Below are 19,743 nucleotides of genomic sequence, written 5' to 3'. Positions count from 1 at the left end.
TGAGGGTTTCTTCAGGATAGGAGAGACCACTGCCCGCTTCCATTTAGCTGGAACCGTGCCCGTCGCCAGCGAGATGTTAATGAGGGAACACACCATGGGGCGTCCTACAAAAGACTGATCCCTAAAGAGGGCAGGTCTTAATGGATCCAAAGGTGATCCAGATTTAATTTTCTGGGTCACCCTATCAAATTCCTCAGGTGGAAGGAGAGGAAGAGAGTCCATAGTGGGGAGACCCGGGATAATATCCAGGGTCCCCAAAGGTGGCCCCGTAGAAGAAAAAGCCCAGTATATGCCTTGCACTTTCTCCAGAAAGAAGGATGCCAAAGCCTCACAGTGAGAGTTAGAAGCCAATGCCGGGGAGGAAATTCTTTTTGCCAAAAGATCTTTAAGGGCCTTAAATATAGATTTAGACGGGTTAGTACTGTTGCGGAATTCTAACGAGTAGAACGCCGCGCGGGCTCTACAGATGGCACGATGATAAACCTTAACGGAGGCCAAATACAACGCTTACTTAGCCGTGTCGTAAGACCTCCGCCACTCTCTCTCGGCCCGCCTACAGTTGCCCTTCAAAGCACGAAGGGCGCTGTCATACCAGGGGCTCAATTCTCTGGAGCTAAGTTTACTTGCCGTGATGGGAATCAGTGAGTCAAGCGCCATGGTAATCCATTGACAAAACTGGTCATAACCCGTTTCAACATTATCCAAAGGCCCCAGCGGATCTTCAGCCAAGACATGGTGTAGGTCCTCTAATCTGAGCTTGTTCCAATGCCTTCTAGGGACTGATCTAGACGGAAAAATAGAGGGAGCCTCAGGCAGAGGGACCCGGATAGCCACTAGAAAATGGTCCGTCCACCCCAAGGGTGATATGGAAGAGACTGTGGCTTCCGTGAGATTGGTGAAAAAGGGATCCAGCGTATGCCCTCCTACGTGGGTGGGTTGTGCTACCTCTTGAGACAGTTGAATGGCCTCAAGATCAGCTAAAATGTTATTGACAGCCGGCGTGCCCTGATTGTCAAAATGGAGATTAAGGTCTCCCAAGATAGAAAAATTGGCGCAGCCAATTGCCAAAGAGCTAACGGCATCAGGGAAAGCTTCTCTGAGCGCAGGAACGCTCGCAATGGCGCCCGCCGGGAGATCGAGAACCCAACCAAAGATGGCGCCCAACCAGGACTACCCCGTGACCCGGACCCACCAAAACGGCAGTGTTTTTATGCCAATTAAATGCGGTAAGAGGGAGGGAAGAACCCTACCTGATCCCAGATTAATAACAGGGGCAAGCAAATGAAATGAAAGAAAATACAAAAACGGGAGAATTTAAAAATCACACAGCGTTAGCAGCGCGAGCGCAGCTATACAATACCTTGTCCAGGCTGCCGGCGAAGAGAAAACCGCCTTAAATAGGTGTCCCGCGAGGCTGTCCGAGCGCAGGACCGCTCACAATGGCGCCCGCCGGGAGATCGAGAACCCAACCAAAGATGGCGCCCAACCAGGACTACCCCGTGACCCGGACCCACCAAAACGGCGGTGTTTTTATGCCAATTAAATGCGGTAAGAGGGAGGGAAGCACCCTACCTGATCCCAGATTAATAACAGGGGCAAGCAAATGAAATAAAAGAAAATACAAAAACGGGAGAATTTAAAAATCACACAGCGTTAGCAGCGCGAGCGCAGCTACACAATACCTTGTCCAGGCTGCCGGCGAAGAGAAAACCGCCTTAAATAGGTGTCCCGCGAGGCTGTCCGAGCGCAGGAACGCTCACAATGGCGCCCGCCGGGAGATCGAGAACCCAACCAAAGATGGCGCCCAACCAGGACTACCCCGTGACCCGGACCCACCAAAACGGCGGTGTTTTTATGCCAATTAAATGCGGTAAGAGGGAGGGAAGCACCCTACCTGATCCCAGATTAATAACAGGGGCAAGCAAATGAAATGAAAGAAAATACAAAAACGGGAGAATTTAAAAATCACACAGCGTTAGCAGCGCGAGCGCAGCTATACAATACCTTGTCCAGGCTGCCGGCGAAGAGAAAACCGCCTTAAATAGGTGTCCCGCGAGGCTGTCCGAGCGCAGGAACGCTCACAATGGCGCCCGCCGGGAGATCGAGAACCCAACCAAAGATGGCGCCCAACCAGGACTACCCCGTGACCCGGACCCACCAAAACGGCGGTGTTTTTATGCCAATTAAATGCGGTAAGAGGGAGGGAAGCACCCTACCTGATCCCAGATTAATAACAGGGGCAAGCAAATGAAATAAAAGAAAATACAAAAACGGGAGAATTTAAAAATCACACAGCGTTAGCAGCGCGAGCGCAGCTACACAATACCTTGTCCAGGCTGCCGGCGAAGAGAAAACCGCCTTAAATAGGTGTCCCGCGAGGCTGTCCGAGCGCAGGAACGCTCACAATGGCGCCCGCCGGGAGATCGAGAACCCAACCAAAGATGGCGCCCAACCAGGACTACCCCGTGACCCGGACCCACCAAAACGGCGGTGTTTTTATGCCAATTAAATGCGGTAAGAGGGAGGGAAGCACCCTACCTGATCCCAGATTAATAACAGGGGCAAGCAAATGAAATGAAAGAAAATACAAAAACGGGAGAATTTAAAAATCACACAGCGTTAGCAGCGCGAGCGCAGCTATACAATACCTTGTCCACTGTTGATGGATGTGTACAGTATGTGGTACAGTGCTGGCATAGTGCTAGCTCATTGCAGTGGCGAGTGAAGCTTATCGTGCAATTTTAGATGCACTGCTGCATGCAGAGATAGGTTTAGAACTGCTCTATCGGTAGGTGGGAGTGCATTACTTGTGCACCAAACTGTGTTTAAAGTTTGGTGCAATGCAAAACGTACTGGCACAATGCAAAGCATGCTGAGTACATCACTATGCAGTTTGTTAGTAGTGGGTATTGAAATATAATATAGTTGTTTTGCATGACCTGCACTGTGACACATCAATCAGAAATACCCTAAGCACCAGTTTCAGGCAGGACTGCTAAAGGGAGAAAATACGCACCCTGGAAATAGTACTTCATGTTCAGTACAAAGAGCTCTCAAAAACCTAGCACTTTCACAACTATTTCTGTTAAATCATTCCAACACTCAAAAGCATGCATGGGTTTCAATTTTAAATTTGTGATTTTAAAACATGCAACTGTATATTTTCAAATCCATATAAATGCTCGTACTATGTTTCTTGCTGCTGAGATCTGTGAGTGATTTTTAGATCTGTGGCCAAGATGGAGCACCAGTCCTAAAAGTAGACATCCGTGTTAGCAGTTAGAATGGACAGAGAGAGAGGAAAGCTTGGTGAGGCAAACTGGGAGGGCAGCACGTAACTTTGGATATGGCGGAGTGTCCTGGGAGCCGTCTCCTGGGCTGTGGAGCTCTGGATGGCAGGGGGTGAAAAAGTGGCAGGTGCACAAAATCATATGCAATGGATGGAGGTCATGCACAATACTGCAGGGTAATTAAAGACCATCTTAAGTAGGTGCAAGGGAGACAGTGTGATACTGAATTGGCAGGTGCCCATGGATATCAAAACAGGACTACAACTCATACTCTTTTAAGAAGGCCTCGGTTCTCCACTTACTTTGAACAATAGAAAATGAAGATCATGGCCATTTTGAAGAGCATCAGTTTTTAAAAGCATGAATATCACACCTAGCATTATGGAGGGTGACTGCAGTCAGGGACACTTAAGTATCTAGTGTCTGGTGTGCATATTCTTGCAGTGGCTTTTCGTTTTTGTGCAACTCTCCAGGGTATTATGCACGCCTGGACAGAAAGTAATTAGAAATGTTCCTTTTCCATTACAGAATCAAACCCATAAGTGAAATGCAATAATTGCTAAAGGTTGTAGCAATGCTAAAAGTCAAAATGTCAACACAATTTATGTTTCAGAATACTTCTCTGTATTACCAAACTGTTCTTCAGCAAACTCAAAGACCGTTTAAGGAAGCAACTTTATTGCAAAAAGAAAATCTGGAATTTAAGTAGCAAGGTCCTGGCTGAATTGTGGCAGGATTGCTTAGCATGAATGCAGTGAAACACAAGTAAAGTTGCATCCTCTGATTCAAGGTGGCCTCTACTTTTTCTAAACAACGTGAAAGCTCAAACACTGCTGGGGAATGTAGTTCATCATCAAGGCACCAGTGTAGTATATTCTCCACATTCATGAAGCCTTACGCAAGGCAGCACCGACATTCTGTGAAGACCACCAGCTTTTCCTTCTCTAAAGCTGAAGCCATAAGCAATAAGTTGCAAGCCAGACCTCCCTAAATGCTTCCTCTCAGTGGGCCCAGATCAAATTCTTGAAGCCATCCACTCACCCCTGTAGATGCTATGATCTATTCCAAGGTTTCAAGCTACTTTCTTGGGGCAATAATGAAAATGAGAGAGGCAAATGATAAAGTAGAAACATTGTCTACTGATCCACAAAGGCACTTCATAAGTTAGCATCAGAGTAGCAGCAACTGTAACCTTAGGGACAAAATCGCCAAGATGCAAGTCACAACATATCTTCCCGTTTCAAACAAAACACAACATAGTTTTCATTAAGAAGGTGATTTTATGGTTTGTTTAAAACGTAGGTTGCCCCTTGAGGACTGTACAAAATTTGGTGCTCACTTAGGGCCCGATTACGAGTTTGGCGGTGTGGGAGCGGGACCGCCATGCCGCCACCCTGCTCCCATACCACCAAAATCATGTGTGCGCTGCCCACCAGATTCTGACTTTTACAGTCACTGACAGGCGGTTCTTTAGCCGTGCCTCTGAAATAGGCACAGCAATGGGAACGTCAATAGCAGTACCTACACGACATGGACTGGTGCAGTCCATGCCGTGCAGGTACTGGGGTAGATCACACAGGGGGGCACAACATCTGTCCCCCTACATGTACCCCATGACCCTGAGGCAACAGGGGGCCCTTAAGGCCCCCCTTTGTTTCCTCTCTGCCACAGTTTTCACAGAGAAGGAACCGCTATAAATCCGTCGCAGAGAGGAAACTCGTAATATGCTTGACTGCACTGCGGCAGACACTCCAAACATATTGCAGCCTCAAGACTGCCACACCAGGGAACTCTGAACCCTGGCGGATGCGGCGGTACAAGGGCAGCCCAACTGCCCAAGTTGTAATCAGACCGCCGGTGCAGCGGTGTCCACACTGCCACCGGGGCTACGGTGGTCCACAGCACTGTATTAGTCATAATTAGACTCCAAGTGTTTACTGGAATTTTGTTAGTGTTTATTCTTCATGCAGATCTGTCCGGAGGGAGTTATGGGTGATTGAACAGAAGTAAAAGAAAATGTATTCAATATCCCCTAGGAAAGTTTGCTCCATGCGCAGCAAAATTTCTGAATGCAATTACTGCAAGTATGGCACAAAATAAGAACTTTATTCAGAATATTCAACTTTTAGTTTGGTCCAATTCTTTTAAATAAATTCTGATATATCTACATTATAAAAAAGTGCTCAATTAGAATGGTTATTGAGAGAAAGCCTTTTCTATATTTGGACCATTTATGTGCAGGAAGTTTACAAACCCAGATCGTGGACTCCCACACCGTCAAATTCATAATCAGGCCCTTGTCGGTAAATTGCACTGTGGATTATCCTCAATACAACATTTAATATGTATCACACCTTGTACTGTGACATCACAGATTTGCACACTGCCAAAGGACCTAGGTTTAATGGACACAACACTCTATGTACCAGATATATCATGTTTAATTCAAAATGGCAAATCCCTACACTGAAACAAATGTTTTAGTCACATAAATGTCATGATTGAAACATCTGTTCCTAAATCCTCACAAAATTGCATTCCAATGATCTTCAAATCTTCCACACATCCAACCACATTTATTTGTTATACCCCTAATAACATTTCCAGAACAATGTATTTTAATGATCTCCATAACCTGCTCTAATATTCTCTATTTCAACACCAATAAAAAAATGACTAAAATATATCTGCCGTTTTGTGTGACACTAACTTTACACTGATTCCACTTTCCTAAGTCCTTCTACTGGCATTCCGATATCCCCGAATTTAAGTTTTTGAACCTCCATATGTATCTGCCTGCATCTGGCTACAACTTTAGATCCTTCCATCTCTCATCAATGATGTCGAATGAAACATTTATAATTAAAAAAGAATAATTATTAATTAAAAATGATCTGTCATTAACAATATGCTCAAGATATTCGTTTATTCATATTATGTATCAACTTGAGTTTCTTTTTTTATGGCATTAGCTTCTTCCACATCGAAGACATGCATTGTTTCCTACAAGAATCATGCTACCTGACTTCTCATAGTTTAATGACCTCCAGTGTTATCCTTTCATTACCAGCTACACCATTTACATAAATTTGTTCCAAGCAATTGTTTCGTAACTCTTTGATATATTTGGTAAAATTACCCACCACACCGCAAGACCTCTGCATCCACACTGCTAGCACCGTGATCAACTTGTAATACGGCGTTCTTTGGACTGCCAGCGCTGTGAGCTACTGGCAGGGGCAGACATGATTCTCCGGCGGTAGTACCGCCAAACTCGTAATGAGGCCCTTAAGCAGCTTTCCAATTCAAACACACTCATTAATGCTTCAGTTCACACATTTTAACTAAGTGTGACTAATCCATCCCATTCCTCTTTCTTGTCAATGAAAGAATTGAATCAAAAACAAAAGGCAATGCAGTACTGAGTATAGAAAAAACTGAGTGTCACCCTCAAAGGCAAATGAGATAAAGATGTTTCTGGGTTCATGAAAGAAACCTTGAGCCCACAGGACAGTCAAGTGGTTCTGGTTCATAAAAAGAAATGTATTTCACTATAGATCATTTCAACAGGAGAGATGCTCAATTAATCCCAAATATTGTTAAACTGATTGACAAATTGGATGGTTCCAATTCTACCAGTATCTTCACATTACCAGTGGCAGCCTGTAGATTACTCTGACGAATGAAGTGAAGAAGTGACCATCAATCTCCACACTACATGAGCATTAACTATTTAAGATTATGTTTTCTGATTAAGAAGTATCCCAGCCACTTTCCATAAACTACTAAATAGACTGTTGGCTGCAATAGATCACTAATGGGTGGCATATCTGGATGATGCTAATGAATGTCTTCCTCACGGTGTTGGATTAGCACTAGAAAACAACCATATGAAGGTGCTAGACTATTGTTTGTGGAATGGCTTTTACTCTGTGCCCAAGAGTAAGACTTGTGGCTGATACTAGTGAGATCTGGTCAATGACTGACACCAGCTAATCCCTCTTGAACCACTCAAAATGAGTGAATTTAGATTGGAACATATAAGGGACATCTTCAAGGATAAATAGTTAGCTTTACATGTTATACATCATATTGAATGACAATTAGAGATTTTAGAGTCATTGTAGTGGGATACAAAGAATGTGAATTTTTATGTTGCTCTAAATAGCTGGGAGCATTCCGGATGTCCGTCCGATGGGAGGCAGGTCCAAAGTCTTGGTCAGCGACATAGAAGCATTTAGCTCCTCTGCGCCTGTGCTTGGTTAGAGGGAATATTACAGTTTTTATTCAATAGAACTGAATGGATAGAAGGGCCTGCATCTATTGTTGTATCTTTGTCTGTATGTATAAGTGGGCAGACCGTTCTAGGCATTTATGTATGAGGATGAAGATCTCAAAGAACAAGCCAATTAAGATTTTTCAAGTGTGCTGATATGTAGCATTTTTTCGTTAGGCCAAATGTGAGACTCTAGGGCTAGATTTAATGCAGGAAGCACCCTACTACATGGGAACAACTGGGGAAAGTCTGATGTGAATATCTGAGAATAAATGCCCTTGAGTACTAGCACTAAAGAGCAGTCACACCGTTGTGGAATTCATTCTGGAAGAATAAGTCTCACAAAGAGGTTAATAGAGAGTTATGTTGTGCAGGTTTATAAGAAGGTTTGTAGTAGCTTGGGCTGGTGTTTGATAAATGAGTCATAGTTAAGGATGAGTTGGACGCTTGATTTTAAGTGGCTATATGATGACTATTTGTCTTGGGGGCTTGAAATAAAGTAGAAGGAATTATAGAGAACAGCGCCACTCCTGCTTTCTGAGTGCCCTGATTATGCAGAGTAGGTGATTTTCCTAGGTAGGAATATGCCTTTAAAGCCTTAAGCATGGATAGCTGGATTCTTTTTTCCCCTTAAATGATGTTTATTGAAAATACAAGCAGCAACAAATAGAATAATTAACAATTAAATCAGAATTAACAATAAAGGGAAGTACTCATAAGGAAAAAAACAAACATATGGAATTAGGAATTTATCATTTTATGTAAAAAAGAAATAGAGAAAGAGAAAATAAGACAAAGGAATAGAAAGGGAGTAAGAGGAGAATGAGGGAGAGAAAAGAGAGGAGAAGAAATAAATTAAGATATTGGTGAGTGCAAAGAGAGGAAGGTTTTGAGAGTAACCAGAGTATATTAGAGTTAATCTTCTGATTTATTGTTAATGAAGATACAATATGTATTTTATGTTCATCACATATGAAATTCATCCACGTTAACACGGATGATTCATAAACATCTTTCCACCAAGAAAGTATAACTTTAAAAGTGAGTGCAATAAAGAGATCGAGCATTAGAAGTTGGGAGAAAGATTTTCAAAGGTAAGTGATAAAGAGCTTAGGAAAATATTCTGTAGGGTTAGTGGTACATTACAATTAAAAATCATTAAATAATGAGACCGAATTGAGGTCCAAAAAGTGTTAACATGAGAACAATTGTAAAACATATGCATTAAAGAACCATTGTATGTACAACATGGCCAACATATTGGAGAAGCAGATGAATTTAAATGTTGTACATAAGAGTGGCTTTAGGGATAGAATCATGGTGAATCATATCTAGAGGTATCACAGGTACAGGTGTAAAAGAGGTAGGATGTAATTGGCGTGTGAAAAAAAAGGAAAAATTAGGATATTAACTTGTATTCCTTCAAAAAGAAATAAGGTAATTGATATTGTAGCTGTGTGTATTCAAAAAGTACAATAGAGTTACCTGTCACAAATTGGTAAACAAACATAATAACCTTCTTCTTCCAGTATTTGAAGTAAAAAGATCTATGATAAAAATTAATGAATTTAATGTACCAAATGGAAGGCTATAAAAAAATATTGTTGAAAATCAAGATGACCAGAGAATAACAAATGAAGCAAATGATGTGAATATTTTAAAATGGGATTCTCGGAGGTTAAACTACAATTAGACATATGAATAACATCCTTAAAGGACAAATCATTTATTTAAGATCATTCAAATGTAATCCACTGTAGAGTAGAAGACTCTTGAAAATCATTAATCAGAGAATAAAACTGATCAGACTAAATCAAAAAAGCAGAGTGATAAATCTTAAAATCAGGAAATCGCACTACCCCTTCACATTTTGGGTGTTTGAGTTAGACTGGACACTTATTACTCCATAGGAATTTTGTAAAAATAGAATCAATTTGTTTCAAGTAATAATTTGGGATCTTAAAGGGTAGTTTAGCAATAGTGCAAGAACATGTGGTACAACTATCATGTTAACACTAGCATGAGGGGGAAGAATATGATAATTTTATAAATGAAATAAATTAGGACAAAAACCAAACTAGTGAAGGGTAGTAAACAAAAATTGCCAATTAATGTGGTCAAAAGCTTTTTCTGCACCAAGAGACAAGGCTGCAAGGGGAATATCACTTTTTTTCAGCAAAGCAAGAATGTTAGAAAACATGCTGACATTATTTGCAGCAAGTCTGCTCTTAATTAAACCAGATTGATCAGGCTTAATGAGAAGAGGCACAGCAGTTTCTAACGGGATGCTACGATCTTGGCAAAAATATTGAAGTCACAGTTGAAGAGGGAAATGGGTCTATAATGTTTGCAAAGAGAGTGATCTTTGTCTGGTTTAGGGATAGCGAGCGACAATCGAGGTTTCTAAAACTTAGCAACTAGCCTTTGAATAAAAAAGAAAAGAGTTAAAAAGCTCTAATAATTTGGGAGGAAAAATGATTAAAAGGAAGAAATAAGTTCATTAGAAAATCCATCCAGATCAGGTACAGTAACTCTTTTGAGGGAAGCTCTTTTCAGAGATTTGATTGCATCCAAAATCTCTTGGAGATAATGTCAGCTTTCAATTAATCAATTACATTTGAAAGGGAAGGAGGTTTGGCGAGACTGTTGAAAAAGTGTTGTATTTTCAGGTTCCAATGTTTTATAAAAGGACTGGAAGACATTGCAGATATCTGAGCTGGAGATTGAAGTGGTTTTGTTAGATTCATTGAGAATGCAGCAAACAGTCTTACGTTCTGTTTTTGTTTTAAAATAGCTAGCTAGCATTTTACCGGCTTTGTTTTGACCTCCATGAAATTTAGATTTAACTTGAAGCAAGATGCTGCATGCATCAATTGTTGCAAGTTTGTTAAGATTTATTTTGGCTCTGATTAAGTCATGCAACATTGAGGAAGATTTGGAGGTACAGTAAGGTTGTTCACGCATCTTAATTTGTTGAAGTAAAGTGAAATATTGATTATTCAACTTTTTTTTATTTCTGGCAGAATTAGCCAAGTTGAACGCTCTGAAGGGAGCCTTAAACGCATCCCAAATATTAGAAATGGATATGTCAGTAGATTTGTTCATTTGAAAAACAGTGACTTCATTTATGAAATGTGTATCTGATAGTAGGGAGTTATTAAATCTTCATCTGTAGGTTTTGGAGTCAGTTTGGTAGAAATCAAAGGAGGTTGGTACTGGTGCATGATCGGGTATAAAAATGTAGCTTATTTTGGAAGATTGTACAGCAGAGAATAGGGATTTTGTAACTAAAATATAATCAATTGTAGATAGTGTATGATGTACACTACAAAAAAAGTACATTTGAATTTATCAGGATTGTAAGTTTTCCAAGCATCAAATAATGGGCCAGATGTAATGGGCGATTGGAATGCCTTATGAGATTTGTCTGGGTTAAATTTACAATTAGGCTTTTGTCCATAAAGGGATTGAACCATTGGTTAAAATCACCTGCTATAATGATATTGGGGTTACAAATATTAGCAAGTTTTACTTGATTATTATGTGAACAATCAGGGTCAGGTTTGATTGGGCCATAAATATTAAACAGGGAAATATGTTTGTTACGAAAAATATTATTAACCAATACCCATCAACCATCTGTATCACATTCAGTAGATACAACCTGTACTTACAATGTTTAATGACAGAGAATACCAACACCACCTTTGAGATCAATAGCTAGAGAAAACAAAACCTGGCCAACCTACTGTCATTTCAGTTTAACCGACTCAGCATCATTACAATGAGTTTCTTGTAAAAAGGCAATTGAGAATTACGCTGAGATAAATGAGAAAGTAGCTTTTGTCTTTTAACCGGATGCCCAAGTCCTCAGACATTCCATGAGACAATATTAAACATATTGGATACATGAGGATAAGGGTACAGGAATATGTGACAAGCTGTAAAAAGGAAAAGTAAACACAATGCCACCATTTATTAAAAAAAAGACAGGGCATGAATGGGGTGATACATCAATACTTGATGTCATATAAACACTCACAGAATACGGATTGAAAGAAAAATAAGACATAAAGGAGAATAGAGACATAAAGAAGTAGCAAAAAAGGCAAATCAAGGATAAAAATCCAGATTTGAAAAGAGAAGCATTAACAAGCACTAACAACTATGTTGACACCATAAAAAGAACTACAGCAGAGAAAACGTAAATTAAGTTATGAATAAAAAGGCATTATTCAGGAAATGGGGAGGAATAAAGAGAACAAGTGCAAGCGAAAAGTCTTACGATTTTTTAACATTAGTATTCATAGCATGAGATGTAATGGACTGAAGAAACTTTCAATTAACTAGGTCATCAAAAGAACTTGAAGTACCCTCATAGGTAATTTTGCATAAGCAGGAGTGAAGTATGTTGTAGCGTATGTTCAGTTGCCTCAGCTGAGATTGCATAGCAAGGAACTCCTTTCATCTGGCATGTGGCACATTGGAGATGTCTAGAGAGATGAATATATTGTGGCCAGACCAAACAAGTTGATGTTTCTCCTAAGCCGCTTTTAAGACATGTAGAAGGTATTGAAGAAAAAGCGATATAAATCCTCGAGTTTTAGATGAATGAGGATTGAGTGAGCCCAGCCGATGGGCTCATTGCAGGTTAATAGGAGGAGACATAGGGAGGCCAAGAACTTCTGGAAGAAATTTCTTCAGAAAGTCAAGTAAATTAGGACCCTTAAAACTCTCGGGAAGACCATGCAGGCAGAGATTATTACGTCAATACCTATTTTCAAAATCTTCTGTATGGATTTTAAGTTTTAGATTCTCCTGTTCAAGCAAAGGAATCTTATTATCCATATCCTGAAGAGAACTAACACGCTGTTCCATTTCAAGCATTGTACCCTTCATAATAATCCATCAATCCTCAATTTGTTGACGTTTCTCATTCTTGGCACACATTAATAGTTGTAAGCCCTCACCTCATCAAGGATGGTGTCTAAAACTGGATTATGTGAAGACATAATAGGCAATGGAGGATCATTTTTCACCCTCTTAGATTTTGTGCTGGAGGCAGTTGCTTTAACTGTTGCAAGGAGGTCGCTGCCCATTTTGACATGGTGTGCAGGATGATAAAGTATTTTTTAAAAAGATTTTGTCCTACCCATATGATGTGATAATGACTCAGGCAGTGTTAGGGGATATGAAATGATATGAAATGTATGATGGCAGCCAGCTAGATTGATATTAATGGATATTTGTATTTTGAACTGAGGAGACAAATAGGTTGTAAGTTCACATTTTTTAAATGCCATGGAAGCTCTTTGAACCATTGAAGACTAATCGCCACCTGATTATGTGAAGTGAATTAGAAGAAAGAGCAAAGGAGACTTACAATATGAGTAAAGCTGCAGAAATATAGCATCAGTACGAAAATGTAGTCCTTGGTATTCCTCTGTAAATAGCCAGGGCATGTTTTGCAGAAAACAAGTGAAGGAGCTGAGTAAATGAAGTGCGAGTGGCACGCTGACAAAATGTCAGCCACTCGAGTCCAGGCAGAGAAACAGCAACCATGTGATTGCCTGGTAGAGATCAAACCAAGCTTGACGGCATGTCCGAAAAAGTAAGCACAGGCAACAGGTAGTAGTAGATGAGGAAAAGACTCTGTAACGCGCCGTTCTCAGAAGCCAGCTGCTATCTTGAATGGCAGGGAATCACGCCCCGAATTATTAGAATCTAAACCTCACTGCTCTGACATAGCAACAGTTCCCACTGTTGGTAAATCATAAATAATTCCAGGCTGCTCTGAAAAGGCTCTCTGAGAGTCTACCAGTACGTCGCTGGAGAGTAGAGTACAGCTTCAAGTGGGGAGGCCGAGGAAAGGCACAAAGGGCAATAAACATGTGTAGCAGGACACTACATTTGTTGTTTTAACTGTGGAATGGAAGATCATGTTATGTATGGCTCCCCATGACTTCTTCCTCTCCGTAGATGTTGAAAGCATGGGCAGATGATTTGGGAGACGGGGAGGCATACATGACACAAAATTAAGATGGGTACAGTGTGAAAAACAGGGATTTTATTTCTCCTTGGAGTTCTGAGTGACATCATACATAACTTGAGCTTTACTCTTGGTTATTTGAATTCACTTAAAACTCCTCTGTGACAAACATTCCATTTATTTACTATTACCCTTCAATGATTCTATATCACATGTGAATTGGATCCTTTATTAAATCACATTTTAGTGAGCCATAAACTGAAGGGTGGGTGCTGTTAATTATGTAGATTTCTTATTCCTTTAGAAATGGTAGTCACTTTGGAGTTCGTGTGGGAAAGGAGAGGATTTTATATTTGTTTTTCTGTAGAAGAAACATTGTTAGTACTTAGTTCGCATTTTAGAATTAGTTGGATTAATATATTCTGATTTTGCTTGCTTTTCAGGAGTTGCAAACTACAAACAATGAAGACACCATTGATCAGAATAACCCAGAAAGGGAAATTTGGTCCAATAAAGCAGATTATATTCTGTCATTGGTTGGATATGCAGTGGGATTAGGAAATGTATGGAGATTTCCTTATCTTGCCTATAAACATGGAGGAGGTACATTGCATTCTTATGTTTTCTAAAATGTTTTGTAAACTTTCATTGTTTTCCTTTTTGTAAACAAAAATCTGTTTTCTTTTTTTGGAACTTTTGTTTGTCATATTTTGATTAAATGTACAAAAAGATCATATCCACATTACATTGGAAATGTTACAAAGGCAAACCCTCTTGGGACCTCATATACTGGATAGAAATATCTGCTTACACCTATTCACAAGTGTCCAGAAGTGGAGTGCGGATGACAATGGGAATTGCCACCTTCCGCCATCTTCCAGTCTTCCCATGTTATGGCCAGAAGGACCTATCTCGATGCCCAGTCTGGAATCAGGTGAGAACCATCCATCTTCAGACCACAGAACTCCCTCCATCAACCCCATCTTTTCTCATATTTCTTGGGGCAACCCCTGGCAGTGCAGACCACCTTTTTGGCCCTCCATGCAAGCGTCCATCCCTGCAATCCACGGTTCCTTAATGGGGACCCCCATACCCTCGCCAAGTCCCTTTTAGCCACCACCAAGCAGAGCGAACAAAACAGTAGCTACTTACAGACCATGTCTATGTCACCTGCACTTCCAAAAGCACGAAGTGGGGGCTAAGTAATATCTCTTCTTCTAATAAGGCCTCTAGTTCTGTCAATATTGTAGCCCAGTATTTTTGTATTTCCAAGTATTCCCATATGGTATGCAATAATGACCCAACAAGTGCTTTGCAGTGCAGACAGGTGGATTTTGGGGTCTTCCCATCTTCTGCAGCCTGTCCCAAGCTATGCAGACCCTGATTATGATTTTAAGCTGTGTCAAGCAGAAATTCACCCTAATGGTCACCTCCCAAGGGTGCATTAATGCTGCCTCCTAATCCACATCCTTCATATCTCCTATGTCTCATTCCCAGCACTGCTGGGTGCCTCCAAGGCCTTAGGGCTATTGTTGAGGGTTACTCCATACATGAATGATATTGCTCTCTTCCCCTGTAGTCCAGTAAAGAGGTGGGACTCCAGTGGGGACTTGTTTGACAAGGAAGCTCAGTCCATCATCTCTCCATGGAGGGCATGTCGGAGATGGGTGTATTGGTAGTGCCGCATGTGTGTGAGGCCATATTCCTCTCTTAAAAAGGCAAATGATTTAAGTGCCCCATCAACCATCACATCCCTTAGGCAGACTATTTAACTTGTTTCCTGCCAACCAAAGCCTTGTAGCTTGCTTATTTCATGCAGAGTTTCCCTCACCCAGAGCGAAGTGGTCCTAGTGCTCTTTCCCTTCCATCCCATCTGGGACTTAGCTTTGCCCCAAGCTATCAGAGTCGCCCGTGCGAGCATCAAGAGGCCTGGTCGACCCTTTCCATCATGCACCCAGTACCTCCAGGTGCTCCGTCACTGAACTTCTGTCCAGGCATATCTCTGGACTGTCTCTCAGGGCACATGCCCAATCATTTTTCACCTGTATCTGTGAGGCCCAGTAGTATGCCCTAAACTATAGGAGGGCGATCCCTCCATTCCACACTAATCAGCAGAGGATTGGCAAAGCTATCCGAGGGCTCCCCCATCCCACAGAAGTCGCCGGACCTCCCTGTCCAGGAGGCCTAAGAACATTTTGGGTATGGAGAATGGCATGTTTTGTAGGACATATAGTAGTTTAGGAAGAGTGATCATCTTGAGAGTAGCGGCCCTACCAAGGAGCATAAGGGGGAACTTGTCCCATCTGGCCACATCTAAGTGCTCCAACTGTGGATCCAAGTTTTCCTCCCAGAAATGTTATGGGCCCTGAGTAATTTAGATGCCTAAGTATCTGAAGCCCTCAGTGGTCACCCATGGAGGGTGCAGGAATTTCTATACCTTGATCTCATTACCCTACTTGAATAGAACTGACTTGCACCAGTTTACCCTGTAACCAGAGTAATCTCCAAACACCTCCACCCTTCCCAGCTTGGGGTTCAAGGATACCTCCGGGTCCAGGATATACAGCAGGACATCAGCTGCGTACTAAGAGATCTACTGTGTCTGCCACACTTCCAGGCCACCTCCCATGTCCAGTGCAGTGAGCCATCAAGATAGAGGTTCCATGCACAAAGGGGTCAGTAGACTGCCCTGCCTGGTACCCTGCCCCAGCAGAAACAATGCAAAGGTCACACCATTTATCAGCACTGCCACCATTGGTTTTGTATATATGAGGGCCGACCAGCTACAGAGGAGTGGGCCAAAGTCAAACTACCTCACCACTGTGAAGAGTACAGGCTAGTGGATCGAATCGAATGCCTTCTCCACATCTGTGGAGATGACTGCCAAAGGGCGGGGGACATCTCTCACCTTGTCTAGCCAGAGGTGAAAGCATCTGATGTCCTGTCTCATTGAGCAGCATTGTATGAACCCCAATTGCTCATAACAGATCAGCGTAGCTGTCACCCCATTAAGCCAGGATAGTGGCGAAGAGCTCAGCATCAATGTTCAGCAAGGAAATGGGATGATAGTCAGACCCAGCTTTCTTTTATAATAAATTACCATTATCAGGGTATGCCGCAGGTTGGTGGGAGTATACCCCGGGCCCGGGAGTCCTCAAACACAGCTAAGGGAAGGGGGACCACCAAGACTACTAGCCTCCTGAATAATTCTGCAAGTAACCCATTGGCACCTGGGGCTTTCCCACTGCTCATGGCCCTTAGTGCCTCCAAGAACTCACCAAAACTGAGTTTCCGCTCCAGCATTTTCACTGCATCACTGTCCAGTTGCAGGAGTTCCAGTCCTCTCAGGAAACCCCCTATCTCTGCTTCCTCCCTATGCAGCCAGGGTGCTTAGCAAGACTGGTAATAGTGCACAAACGTCTGGACTATCTCATCTGTCTGGGCATTCTTATTCCATGTAGTAGTAACTATTTCCTCTATCCATCTAGCTTCCTCCTCCCTGTAGCTCAGCCATGCCAACAGGTATCCAGCATTGTCTCCAACTTCATGGATCCTTTGCCGCATGGAGCGTCAATGGCCGTGGGCTGACTCCTCTGTTGTATTGCGGAATCTGTTCTGGTTGCATTCAAGAGTCATCACGTCACCTCTTCCAGACACAGTACAATTTAATGCTCCAAGAGATGCACCAGCTCAAGTATTTTACCATGTTTGTCCCATTTCTTATGGGCTATCTTCATCTACAAACAGTCTCACAAGACCACTTTGTAGGCTTCTCATACCAACCCAGGCGAATCCACTGAGTCTTTATTTTCCTGAAAATACACTGTTGCATCCCGGATCTGTGTCACCATGGCTGGATCTTGCCAGTTACCAGGCATTAAGGCACCATCAAGGGCTGTCTAGTTGCCCTGTAGCCCCGGTAAAATCAGTAGTGGGGAATGTTCAGAGATTCCCTGCACCAGGTAATCTACCCCTTTGATCGGTGGTATTAGTCCTGTCGGCATGAACAGGGATCCAGCCTTGTGACTGTCCCAGAGTAGAAAGAGTAGGCCAAACTCCAAAAACATTCGAGAGCCCCAGTGCTGGGATAAATCACACTAAGCGCATGTAGGGGAGCCACATTGCCTTTTCCCAGTCACGACCTGTCCATGTCTGGAAACAGTACATCATTCCAGTCCCCCCCCCCCCCCACAAAAGGGAACATTCGGCCCGATTCTAACATTATGGGGCCTACCTTATCCAGTGCTGTCTTCTTGAGCCAGAGCAGGGCATCAACAGTTATGAGTGCGTAACCTTGATCATTCTTGGCTCCTTGAATCCCTAGCAGCATCCTTTCGGGGTCCTCCCATTTCCTTGTGACCTGAAAAGGGATACTCTTCTTTTCCAAGACTGTAACCCCAAATGAGCCCTTCACGAATCCTGTGTGGCCCAGCGATAGATAACAACCTCGCCCCAGAAGTTGGCAGTCATTACCCAGCAGGGAATTTCTTGTAAAAAGACCACATCAGGGGCCACACATTTTATGTACTGAGATACAACCATTCTCTTTATCTTGACCCCATTGACCATTCACATTCCAAGGAAGGATTTTCAGGGTCACCTCCACCCACATCATGTGGTCCTGGCCCCTGCATCCTCCGGGCTTCACCTTTATGTCCATCAGTGGTCGCAATATTTTTGTTGCCTGAGCTTCTGATCAGTAATTTAGCAATCCCCAAACTACCATGAACTACCCCTCCCCACATTTACTCTCTTTAAGCGGAAACTTGCTTATACCCAACTCAGGAAAGGTGTATCGCCCCCACACACAAACAACTCTGAAACTAACTTGAACTTAAGTAAACGGTTAGGGCACCTAGCTGCTGTCCGTAGCAACCCTCTAAGAAGAGTGCAGTGAAGGAGTGTCTGTGACTTACCAATGGTAGTTCGTGACCCCCAACCCCCCTGCCCCAGCTTATACAGGTGAGATAAAGCATATATGCTCCCCCTCCAATAGTCCCGGCACCTAGCATCAACGGGTATCTTATGGGATGCAGTGGGCTCCTTATACCAAAATCAGGGCAGGTGTTCTTGAGCCACTGTTCCATGTAGAATTCTGCAGTTGGCCCCTCTATTCATTCAGGTAGGCCTGTCATCTACATATTGATGTGACTGGAGTGGCCCTCCACATTTTCTGCTTTCCCTTCACCAAGGTCACTTACCACATCGCATATGCCACCTCTGTGACCCTGGAGGCCAGTTCCCAGTGATCCATCCAAAGCAGGCCCAGACCTAGGGCTAACTCATCTATCTTGGCTACCAAGGATGATTTCAAATCTGTGATAACTCCCAATATCTTCCCCACCTGGTCAGGGTTTGCCAAGGCGTCTCCCATCGACCTGAGCGTAGGCTCTCCACTCACCTCCCTGAAATGGTGAGGCTGAGATTGATGTACTTTCAGCGTGGGGGACTTATCTTGGCTGGCCTTTACCATGTTGGGGCAAAGTCAAGATTGACTCTGTCTATGGACCCCCAAACTGGGTTTGTTCCCCCATCTCACTTTAACCCGGAACAGTGTGCAATCTTACGTCTCAGTTCCAGCACCCAGGGTGCCCACTTCCTCTCTACCACTGCCCTCCAGCAGTCTTTCCAGCGGGCAACAATCCTCCCTGCTGTTCCGGGTTCAGGGGAGGGGTGCCGCATGTTTTGTGGCCTCCGAGGAGTTCTCCCTGGTTTCCCAAGCACGGACATGGCCCGACAGTCTGATGTGACCAGACTCCAGGTCTGGCATTTCATACTCCCTGCCGCAACAACCTTCAGGAAACTTTCGGCAAGGGGAGGGGACCCTCCTTCGCCCAGCCCGTCTTCCAGGCCTTGTGCCCCATGGCAGGGCAGGTCTGCTTTTCATGTCGGACAGGAGGAGTCGCCACTGCCCCTATTCCAGCACTGACAGGCAGCCTCCCACACTGCTGGAAATGGAGGGTTACACCAGCAGAGCCATAGCGCCTCCACACCCAGTGCGATTCAGCATCTCTCCGCCATCTTGAAGTAGGAGTGTCTCATCCCTCTCTTCAACCCTCAGTCATTCTGCCAGTATTTCTCTTCAGCAATGCATTCCAGGGACCCCAGGCAATGTCTCAGAGCCAGGGGATGTCTCAGGGGGAAGGGCTCACTTGCAGGATATCAGGCCGGAGCAGGGGTCAGCCACA

The 19,743-nt window shown here is 43.1% G+C and overlaps 1 protein-coding gene across 1 annotated transcript in view; it reads left to right on the top strand.

Moving 5' to 3' along the window:
- LOC146829236 (sodium- and chloride-dependent neutral and basic amino acid transporter B(0+)-like) overlaps positions 1 to 19,743 on the top strand; it is a 393,036-nt gene that overhangs the window by 63,124 nt on the left and 310,169 nt on the right. The window contains exon 2 of the mRNA XM_085607866.1: positions 13,999 to 14,158. Within this exon, the coding sequence (XP_085463992.1) occupies positions 13,999 to 14,158 (160 nt within the window). The remainder of the gene's footprint in view (positions 1 to 13,998; positions 14,159 to 19,743) is intronic.

The sequence above is a fragment of the Triturus cristatus genome, chromosome 5_2 (genome assembly GCF_964204655.1).
Source record: "Triturus cristatus chromosome 5_2, aTriCri1.1, whole genome shotgun sequence".
NCBI lineage: Eukaryota > Metazoa > Chordata > Amphibia > Caudata > Salamandridae > Triturus > Triturus cristatus.
Note: the sequence above shows the minus strand (reverse complement) of the source record. Positions and strands in the feature narration are given on the sequence as shown.